Source organism: Bidens hawaiensis, unplaced genomic scaffold, assembly GCF_021521415.1.
Source record: "Bidens hawaiensis isolate Kalapana, Puna unplaced genomic scaffold, B.hawaiensis_p1.1 tig00070694_1, whole genome shotgun sequence".
Lineage (NCBI taxonomy): Eukaryota > Viridiplantae > Streptophyta > Magnoliopsida > Asterales > Asteraceae > Bidens > Bidens hawaiensis.
Genome location: NW_027502412.1, coordinates 1,619 through 13,035, shown reverse-complemented (window position 1 = coordinate 13,035; position 11,417 = coordinate 1,619). Strand labels below are relative to the sequence as shown.

The 11,417-nt window shown below is 39.6% G+C and overlaps 1 protein-coding gene across 1 annotated transcript; it reads right to left on the bottom strand.

Annotated features, from left to right (window-relative positions):
- Positions 1-367: 367 nt before the first annotated feature.
- On the bottom strand, positions 368-1,583 carry LOC143605660 (F-box/kelch-repeat protein At3g23880-like). The gene is made up of 2 exons (XM_077081691.1): positions 1,464-1,583; positions 368-1,431 (listed from the first exon to the last, which is right to left on the bottom strand). Exons 1-2 carry the CDS (start codon positions 1,581-1,583, stop codon positions 418-420), a joined length of 1,134 nt encoding a protein of 377 aa, XP_076937806.1. The 3' UTR covers positions 368-417.
- Positions 1,584-11,417: the final 9,834 nt, after the last annotated feature.

The window sequence follows — 11,417 nt, the reverse complement described above, 5'->3', positions numbered from 1 at the left end:
TGAACAAAAATAAAGATTTTTGCATTCAAACACACACAGAGAGATTATACACTTTGATACTTGAATAAAACCATTCCAGAATCAGCATTTTCTTTCAAGTCAACAATTTGTCATAACAATAGATGAAAGAACTATATGAGAAGAACAATTCATAACTCAAATAAGTGGATTAAACACATAAATTCATTTAATCATTTATCAAGAATTGTTCAAACACGACAGATAACGCATAAAGGATTAAACAGCTAAAGAAAGAAGCGTCTAAGCAAGTTCTTGCACTGTGAGACCCTCGAAAGCTAGTGGCTACTTTCTAGTCAATACAAACACAAAGTCAAAACGGTTAATCAGAAAGTCAATCAAATTCAAAAGAATAAGTTTTAGTTTCTGAAACACTCAATATGAAGTGATATATATACCTCATGAAGCCAAATTATCTTGAACCACTTCAGTAAGAACAGAATCTGGCCGATCAAGAAGATATAGCGTTTCAATGTAAGGATGTACAGAAAATGTATGGAACACTCCATTGAACCCAAGATTATTCTTCTGATTTGATTGTGGATTGTAAACAACAAGTTCACCACGATCATCTTCTATTAACTGAATAATAGGTTCGCCGCTCCTAAATCCCATTAACGCTTGATTTGGCGTGTTAACATTAAATGTGTATAACTTTGTAAATGTTTTTGAAAGACCACCCTCCATCATCCATAAATTGTACACCACTCTATTGGGCTCTATAACACCTTCCACAACAACAAGAGACTCCTTTAGCTTAGATATGGTAAGAAAATAACCGGACCGGGCTAACCTATATGGGAGGTTTATTTCCCCAAATTCTTCACGTGTGATATCAAATGAAATAATCAGATCATAATATCCACCACCGACAGCAATCTCGTCGGAGGCAAGCCAATATATAATCCCGTCTATTACTACCGAATAACTGATATGGTCCCGATGATGGAAGCTAACCGATTTAGTAGGGAGATTGCTAGATAGACTTCTCCACGCCCCCGTGCTTAACGTAAAAACCTCAACTTGAAAAGGAACGTCAGTGACAGTTTCACTTTCCAAGTTGTTGAAAGGATGAACAAATGTTATCTTGACAATCTTAGGGTCCTTAGTAACTAGACATACCCCAAAACCTAAAGCGGTATCATATACCTTATTCCCGTTTGTCACATTAGGCACATCAATCTCAAAGGCTCTTCTAATTGACGGGTTCCAAAGAACAGCCCAGCCAGTGCCCCGGTCTTTAGCAGCAGCATAGAAACACAACAATCCGTGACACAACCCGATTATATAATAATATTCATGTGGGTCGGCCAAAAAACATGGGTGAGGGGTTAAGGAAACTCGGTTTAGGGGAAAAGTATGATCTTCAACAATTGAGAGATATATTGGTTCATAATCATCTTGATTATCATATCTTACAAACATATGTTTCTGCAAGTAACAAACTCAGAGCTGTCTATCAAAGACTTCCATGTCTTCGAGACAGACCGGGACCGAATCAATGACCTGGCAGGAAGCCTTTTTATGATTTCCACTTGGATTTCAAATGGTATGTTGTCTGACATTTTGGATTTTGAAACTAAAACCGGCAGTACTGATAACTAAAACTCATATAATTAACAGATTTGAAACTGAAGCATGCAAACAAAAGCGTCTGCAAGTCAAACAAGCCAGCACCTAATCCACAGTTACAATTACAAAATTTGATTAAAAAATATAATAACTAAAAGGTAACAATTACAAAGTTCGATAACTTCAAGATTAAATTAAAAAAAATTGTCCTTGTATACCAAATTATGATAGGTTCTTTTAAGTTTTGAACTTTCACTTCTTTTAATAAAAACTTTTTAAATTAGGGCCGACAGTTGCTAATCTATTTAAAACACGCATGTATAATAGAAAGTATATTATATAATTGTATACAAATTCTTAACTATTTAGAAGTACGAGGCTAAGTTTCATCATTTCTTCTTCTTTATACATGAAACATACTATAAATAGACATGAGATGTAAAATAGTTAAACAAGTTATGTTCATGTATGATAATTGATACTTGTATTAATCGTGTCATATCTGACATTTTAACACAGTCCATGGTATTCTATCCTTTACACTTAACCTTATTCAAATTCTTAGTTTGAAGGGTCATCATGTGAGTAATGTATAAGGTACTTTTACCCATTTTTAATTAGGCTATTTAGTTAACACCTTTAATCCTTTACTCTCCCTATTTTGTATTTTTATTCCTAAAAGTGTTCGTGGAGGAACATGGGGTGAGATGGGTTGGTGGTGGGGGAAGGTGATGTGTGTCTAATGATGCTTTTTCTATCGAACTCACAACTAATCTTTAAATTTATAAAACAAAACTCCTAATAAATCCACACACAACCCGCAAGTGTACCGATCAAAAGTATTATAGACCTAAGGAAGTCCGAGTATCGAACACAAGGACACGTGAGAACGTTTTTAATATTTAACCCTAACTAAGACTCACCTAAGAATATTTAAATGATTTTTAATTATTAACTATTTGACCTAACTTACTTTAACTAACTTAAAAGACTTAACCTAACAAGACTAGACGAAACTTTGAGAATGAGACTTAACAATGGAGAAGACGTCTACCTAGGTAAGAATCCTATTGAAGGTTTAACAAGCTAATGGACTGAATAATCTCACAACACCGGTATCTAAGGATGACACAACTAAGGTTCACTCAAGAAAGCTAGATCACCTCTCGGTCTCACTAACAAACCTTAACTTACACTTGGTTGCTTTTAAGAACAAACCGGGAAACGAATTGTTAAAGTATTCTAATGCCGACTCTCCTCTCGGACTCACCGACACACTACCCTAATGGAGACGAATACTACACAACCAAGGATAGATGAACAATTTAGATTAACTTAAACTAGGTCAACTAATCGCTCACAAACCCAAACCCGACAAGAACCGAACCCGCTCTCGCGCGATCCTAATCCTAACAAGTAAAAGCTATGAGACGACCCTACTTCCTATCACCTCTCAGTCTCTAAGAAGGTGTTCACCCGCTGACTTCAACCAATTAACATACCCACTTAAACCCTACGGTTGATCACCCCGCAAACAATCTCTAAACACAAAGTAAAGAGTTCAAGCAAACTAAAATCAATCAAAACCGATTCAATCAATCAAAGCAAGAGGTATATGAGTATAATTAATAAAACACAGCCAATAAACACAACCTAATTCAATGTTAAACCAAACTCTTCATTAACAAATCAAGTCATGATGATCAACAATCCATATTACTTACTAAAACCTAACAATATTCATCAAACCTAGGTAGAACTAAGAAGTTTAGCCAATCATAATCAATGAACAGTAGATAAAATAGATATAAATGATAAACACGTTCATATAAATCTGATTACAAAAGGTTTGAATGATTAAAAACCAAAAACGAACTCACAAACATGAAAATAGTCAAAACCGACAACCGAAGGATAAAAGATAGAACCGTAAGCTTGTCCTCCTTGGTTTCTCCTCTAGAGCAGGTGTGGTGGCTGAAAATATGATATTCCAATCGTTCATAGGGTATAAACCCTTTATATATATGTTTAAACACATCTTTCCTAATATAAAATAGGTTAAAACAAGCCCACAAGGCCCACTAGAAGACAAAATAAATGGGGTAGCTAATTCCTGAGCATTCTTGGCAGCCTTTGGGACATGTGGGATGTCGCATAGCACATGCATGGATGCCACACCTGATCACGTAGCGCGGCCAGGTCCTGGGTGCTCGTTTATTCATTTTCTGACTCGTTTATCTTCAAACGCGTATACCGGCTTCATCCGAATCCCGTTTGAACTGATTCTTTCTTCATTAAACTCATTTTTTTGCTCTCTTCAACATGGGACCTATCATATACACAAACATTTAATTTCATGTAAGAACAAGTTATATTCGTTAATGATTTACGCACAACAACACAAAATCAGGATAAAACGCTATGTGTTTTGCAACACATCAAATATCCCCACACTTGAACCTTTTTCGTCCTTGAAAAAGAAATCTACACAGGATCATAACCAAATGAAAAACAACAAACTCCCAGATTATTTAACATTACTTAAGCACAAGAAACAGCTCGACATATTGACCGCGATTGCCGATATTGTTGTCCAATTAAACCCAGCCACTAACCAATCAAGCCCCCAATTGCATTAAGCCTTTTAAGTCAAAAAAAATCAAGGCTACACATACCCCATCTCAGACAAATGGAGCTAGAAGAACTAGAGTCAAAGCAAACTGGTTCGACAAATCACCATAAGCCAAGGACTCGTTGATGGTACTAATTAGATGCACTCGGTGAAATTTTGATGGATGAATGGTCATGTGGAGGTCGTACGAGCTATTCCTAAATATTATTGGACTTTGTCCTATAAATTCCTAATTTGATATTTATTGACTAAGAACCTTCGATCCCCAATAGTGTATCCTCAGAGTCACTATCCCCTTGGTAACACGTAAACTCTAAGTCCTGTCTAGTATGTGCATCTTTGCCCTCTTTTACTAACTTTAAAGAATGCTTCTTTGGCATTTTACAATACATAACTTTCTTCACAAGCATTTGCTTTTCTTGAACAACTTTTGATAATACACATAACTTTCAAAACATACTTCTCTCTGTTTTTTTTTCTTTTTTTCATCTTTTTTTTATATCACCCTAATGTATATAACTATTTCTAAGCTCGTAAAAAGATGGACATGTGGTGGTGTGCTTGTTTGAGTGCATCTAAGTATTACCATCTCAAAGTTTTCAGATTATGGTAATCTTCCCTAAGTATCGAAATTCAGTTTCACCATTTTTCAAATTATTATATATAAAAAAACTGCTAAAGAGGACTATCAAAGCTAGTTGGGCCTACCGACACACCCCAAATCAGATATGCAAACCTTCTCTTCTTTTATTATATATTTCAAAAATTCCGAGAGTTCGTTGACACAACGGTAATAATATCATTTCCTGCTTAACGTAGAACAAAAACAATTTTCAAGGGACATTTTTTTATTAATATTCAGTCGCCCCAGTCACTTTCAGTTTTCGGGTGAATGGCTATCTCGTACATCTACAGGTAGAAAACGGGACCAAACATATACAAGTATATGTCCCTCGAACTTAAGTAACTGACATAATTTTCGGCGAAAGAATATATTTTTTTTAATATTAACTCCCAAGATTTTTAATATTCTTTTATTTTTCTTAAAAATGAAAACGTCAGTTCCCAATCCCCACACTTAAATTTCACATTGTCCTCAATGTGAGAAAAGGAAATGACAATACTAAACATAAAGAAAAATAAAGTGGAACAGACTCCCCTGGTATATGTGATCATGCAAGTGTGCGGTGAATCATGTTCCTCGCCCTCCTATTCGAACGCAAGCTTAAAACTCCAGTGCTCTCTATCAAGCTATCACTAACGAACGAAAGCGGCAATCCTTAAGCAAATTGCATCCCCACACTTGTTTTAAACTCCAGCTCATCAACCGTCATCAACCAATCAAGGAATAACCTGCAAGTAAGAGAAGAAACACCCGGAAAAACTCAGAATTAAATGTAAAATTAAAATAAAAATAAGAAAAGATATTACTGGGTTGCCTCCCGGGAAGCGCTAAGTTTATTGAATAGTCTTCAGCCGTACTCGCTCCCGGGAAGCGCTAAGTGGCTGGAAATATGATATTCCAATCGTTCATAGAGTATAAACCCTTTATATATGTGTTTAAACACCTCTTTCCTAATATAAAATTGGTTAAAACAAGCCCACAAGGCCCACTAGAAGACAAAATAAATGGGGTAGCTGATTCCTGAGCATTCTTGGCAGCCTTTGGGACATGTGGGATGTCGCATAGCACGGGCATGGATGCCTCACCTGGTCGCATAGCGCGACTAGGTCCTGGGTGCTTGTTTCTTCGTTTCCTGACTTGTTTATCTTCAAACGCGCATACCTGCTTCATCCGAATCCCGTTTGAGCTGATTCTTTCTTCATTAAACTCCTTTTTTCGCATACCTCCTTTCTTCAACATGGGACCTATCATATACACAAAAATTTAATTTCATGTAAGAAAAAGTTATATACGTTAACGATTTACGTACAAAACAACACAAAATCAGGATAAAACGCTAAGTGTTTTGCAACACATCAGAAGGCCGGGTGTCATGTGATGGAGGATAATGTTAAATATAAATAATATTATAATATTAATAATAATATACTTTTCACATGTCTAGCAGATACTATCATTTAACCGGGTGAACTGATGCCTGTTAGGGTAAATGGATAAACAAAATAACAACTTTTCATTTAGGACACCGGGTGAAATTCCAAAGGTTAAAACTTAAAAGATCCAGACTATAATTTAGGTAAACATAAATGACCAAAGCTTGTAATTTAGTCTTCAGATAATCAAATTTTGTAACTGTTTTTAGTTATAATATTGAATCAAACTAAGGCTACCCAGCCCCCAGGGCTCAAGTCCCAAGCCAATCAAAAAAACGAACAAAGAAATATACCGAACTTCACTTATTATTATATCAAGGTAACTAACTCAAAACCTTAATACAATAAACTTTGAAAGATAATATTGGTGTTGACATCTAACTCTAACTTGTTAGATCTATTTATACTAGTTTAGCCAACTTGCCAACTACTTGCATTTATGTCCAACTACTTGACATAAATGACCAACCACTAAACTTATGGCCAACTACGTAAGTTAATGCCAACCACATTAGTTAATGTCAACTACCATATAGCCTCTTAATACCATACACCATAATGAGATACTTAGGCCCGGACCCGACATGTCTGACTTGGTTAATTACCAACATTCACCCCCTTAATTTCCGAGTTGGATTTCGGGAGGTCTTCAACTCCAAGTAACTCGCGCATCTCCTTGAACTTGATTCTTCAAAGGGATTTGGTTAGAATATCAGCTCGTTGTTCTTTCTCGTTTATATGCTCGACCACTACATCCCCTTCTTCAACAACATCCCGAAAATGATACCAGGCCTTGATGTGCTTGGTCCTTCAGGATTTTTAACGAGTGCTATGGCTGAAGTATTATCAATAAGCAAGAGTACTCCTTCCATTTGTTTCCCGGTTACTTCACTTAACAGTGCTCGAAGCCAAACGGCTTGGCCAGAGGCTGCTGATGCTGCTATATACTCGGCTTCACACGAAGATAGAGCAACTGTTGCCTGCTTTTGTGAACACCATGAGATAGGTCCTCTGCCAAAATAAAACACATGTCCGGTGGTACTTCGCCCGATGTCTTCATCAATGTTGTGAATGTTGTCACTATAACCGGTTAGCAATTTTGTACCTCCAAGTCGATACTGTATACCAATGCTTGTCGTTCTGTCACACCCGGCCCTGAACGGCGGAAACAGCCGGGCGCGCGCGAGTGGGGATTGATAATTAAGCACGGGCCCTTGCAAACATTCAAAGTAAGATTTTCATTGCGCATGAAATGTTTAATACAAATACATTACATTGTTTATAAATTACATAAAAACATCCAAGTATAAAAACTGTTGAAGATTTCCACGCCATATCCCCTTGCGCGGCGGGAACAACCACGCGCATCGAAGGGATAGAACTAAAATCTTCCAAAAAGCTAGTTTTAGATGTTCAGCGTGAGGTGCTCTAAGTGTGACTCCATGCGCTACCTAGTTATCTCCTGAAAGACACGTAAAACATTTGAATCAGTATAAACTGAGTGAGTTCACAAGTTTTAGTAACTTGATAAATCGTATTGCATCATAGTCTTGGCGAAAATCATATTGAAACACATTTCTGATTTCATGTCTAAACATATGCTTGATAAACCGTACGAAAACATAGATCTGACAACATATTTCTGATAGAACCGTTCCGCGGGTTACGCGCGAACGTTTCTGGAAAACGTGCTCGTCCATGCAAAGTGGCGCTGCCACTACGAGCTAAAATAATGTAATACCGTCCCGCGGGTTGCGCGTGGACATTTCTGAAAAACCGTGCTCGTCTATGCAAAGAGGCGTTGCCCCTACGAGCTAATCAATAATACCGTCCCGCGGGTTGCGCGTGGACATTTCTGAAAAACCGTGCTCGTCTATGCAAAGAGGCGTTGCCCCTACGAGCTAATCAATAATACCGTCCCGCGGGTTGCGCGTGGACATTTCTGAAAAACCGTGCTCGTCTATGCAAAGAGGCGTTGCCCCTACGAGCTAATCAATAATACCGTCCCGCGGGTTACGCGCGGACGTTGTGCCGGAAAACAAGGCGCTCGTCCATGCAAAGAGGTGCGACCCCTACGAGCGGGCTCAATCCCGTAGTACTGCCCCATGACCATACTAGGCACTCGTCCATGCAAAGAGGTGCGACCCCTACGAGTGGGTTGATCAAACCAGCAGTCCCTATCCTTAGAGTTCCAATGGTAAAGTGATCACTTACTCGAATTCTGGCGCACATACATCGTAAACCATAGATAACCGTTTGCATTGCTCATCATGAAACATAATTTAAACACAATCGTTTGCATAACTTGTAAGTATACCATGATAAATCGTAATTTAAGTACGTGTCCCTCGCCCCGAAGACAGTTTAAAAACAGTGAAAATAGTGAAAATAGGGGCTGTGAGACTCACCTTGTGGTTTTTGTTAAGGGATTAATCGAGATTCGGGTTTTCTTGGTGTTGGCCTCGGGATTGAAGGTCTAGAATACGATTAAATAAAAAGAAGTATATATATTAAGATCAAGAAATAGGAGAATATACGGGTTGGAAAGTAGATCTCAAGGTTATAATCTCGGCTTACCTAGTAACAGGATCGGAAATGAAAACAACGGATGCTTGGGAGATGATTAGTGCAAGTTTGCAGTTCTTAAGAGAGAAGTTTGAAGTGTGTTTGGGTGATAATTTGGGTTACATATTTATAGGCAAGATTTAGGGAACACAATCCCTTGCTTTAGGGGATTGTAATCTTTTCATATCTAGGTGTAATGATGATAAAGTATGGAAATTATTATTATTTATTTAAAAGTGGAGGTGATTGGTCCTAGGGAGTGGATAAAAGATTCTGATTTGATTTGGACAGGATATGCAGGTCTGTGGTTGGTGAGAGTGGGGTGGCCGACAGTTGACTTTTCATGTTACAGTGTGCTTTTTCAGGTACTTTTGTCAGTGTACAGTAAAAAGTGGAAATCTCTGAAACACGCTACTGTTTCCTTTTGGGCGGGAATAATCCTCCTTAAATCTGGAGATTAGGCTAAGTGTTCTGCGCGTATAGCTTTGTGCGCATAGCTTTCTGCGTGAAGGACATTTCTTTGCTGCGGGTAGGTTCGTAACCTTCTCGCAGTCAGGGACATTGAGTTTCATTTGTAGATTCTCCAGGTGGTCTTGGTATTTCAACATAGTGATCAGTTATGTTGAAGTCAATTCCATCTTGGAGCTTCAGACAAACTAACTCTCAATGTTCCCGCCATGCGGGGAGGTTAGTTCTCCTTCCGCACGCGCATAAACGATTTGGGATGCACCCGCCTTAGCATCATGCGGGACGGTCAACCCATTAGACAATATAAAGTTATGGAAACATAAAACCAAAACACTCGCGCATGGCGCATATAACATATGCCCACGCTGGTTCTTAACATAGCGCGCTCGCGCAGGGTGCACATAACAAATGCCCGCGCTGATTCTAACATAGCGCGCTCGCGCAGGGCGCACATAACAAATGCCCGCGCTGATTCTAACATAGCGCGCTCGCGCAGGGCGCACATAACAAATGCCCGCGCTGATTCTAACATAGCGCGCTCGCGCAGGGCGCACATAACAAATGCCCGCGCTGATTCTAACATAGCGCGCTCGCGCAGGGCGCACATAACAAATGCCCGCGCTGATTCTAACATAGCGCGCTCGCGCAGGGCGCACATAACAAATGCCCGCGCTGATTCTAACATAGCGCGCTCGCGCAGGGCGCACATAACACATGCCCGCGCTGATTCTAATATAGCGCGCATAATATTCACAATCACCTAATTATTAGGTTGATTACTTAGTTTATAGGATTGGGAAATTACCGGTTGTCACATTTTCCCCCTGTTAAGAGAATTTCGTCCCGAAATTTAGGAGACGTTGCTGGCAGAAGTCATGTTCTGAAAGAGGTGTGGGTATTTCTTGCGTATTTGATCTTCTCTTTCCCAAGTGAATTCAGGCCCACGCCTTGAGTTCCATTGAACCTTTACTAACTTGATTCTGCTTCTGCGTAACTTTTGTTCTTTCCAATCGGTTACTGCTATAGGTTCTTCTACGAAGTGCAGTTGTTTGTCGATGTGAATCTCTTCCAATGGTAAAATCAACGTTTCGTCAGATAAACACCTTTTGAGGTTGGACACATGAAACGTATCATGAACTCCACTGAGTTCGGCGGGTAAACGGAGTTTATAAGCAACCGGACCGATCCTTTCCAGGATCTCAAATGGTCCAATGTAGCGCGGATTCAACTTTCCTCGCTTGCCGAAACGGGGGACTCCTTTCCATGGAGAGACTTTCAAAAGTACTCTATCCCCTACTTGAAACTCCAACGGTTTCCTTCGCACATCTGCGTAGCTCTTCTGTCTGTCGCGCGCTGTCTTAAGGCGATCCCGTATCTAAAAAATCTTGTCTGTTGTTTCTTGGATCAATTCTGGACCAGTCATTTGCTTGTCACCCACTTCAGCCCAGCACAGTGGGGATCTACACTTGCGCCCATACAAAGCTTCAAACGGCGCAGCCTTGAGGCTTGTGTGATAACTGTTGTTGTAAGAAAATTCAACCAATGGGAGATGAGTATCCCAGCTACCTCCGAAATCGATTGCGCACGTGCGCAGCATATCTTCCAATGTCTGGATTGTTCGCTCGCTTTGCCCATCCGTTTGGGGATGATAAGCCGTACTCATGTCAAGACGAGTACCTAAAGCCCCTTGTAACGATCTCCAAAACCTTGAGATGAACCGACTATCTCTATCAGAAATGATGGACACTGGGACTCCATGTTTTGAAACTACTTCTCGAATATACAATCGGGCTAACTTTTCCATCTTATCGGTTTCCTTGATCGGCAGGAAGTGCGCTGACTTAGTTAGCCGATCTATAATAACCCAGATCGTGTCGTAACCCCCAGGTGTCCTTGGCAGTTTGGTGATGAAGTCCATAGAGATTTGTTCCCACTTCCACATGGGAATTTCTGGCTGCTGAAGTAACCCCGACGGTTTCTGGTATTCAGCCTTTACCTTCGAACACGTCAGGCACTTACTGACATAAGTCGCGATGGCGCCTTTAAGATTGGGCCACCAATACAGCACTTTAACATCTTGGTACATCTTGTCTGCGCCAGGATG

Bases quoted from the DNA above. Each gene is read 5' to 3' on its own strand.
- LOC143605660 (XM_077081691.1), bottom strand. From the start codon at position 1,583: ATGTCAGACAACATACCATTTGAAATCCAAGTGGAAATCATAAAAAGG. The intron at 1,432-1,463 runs TTTGTTACTTGC...ATGTTTGTAAGA, and splicing joins CTTTGATAGACAGCTCTGAG to TATGATAATCAAGATGATTA.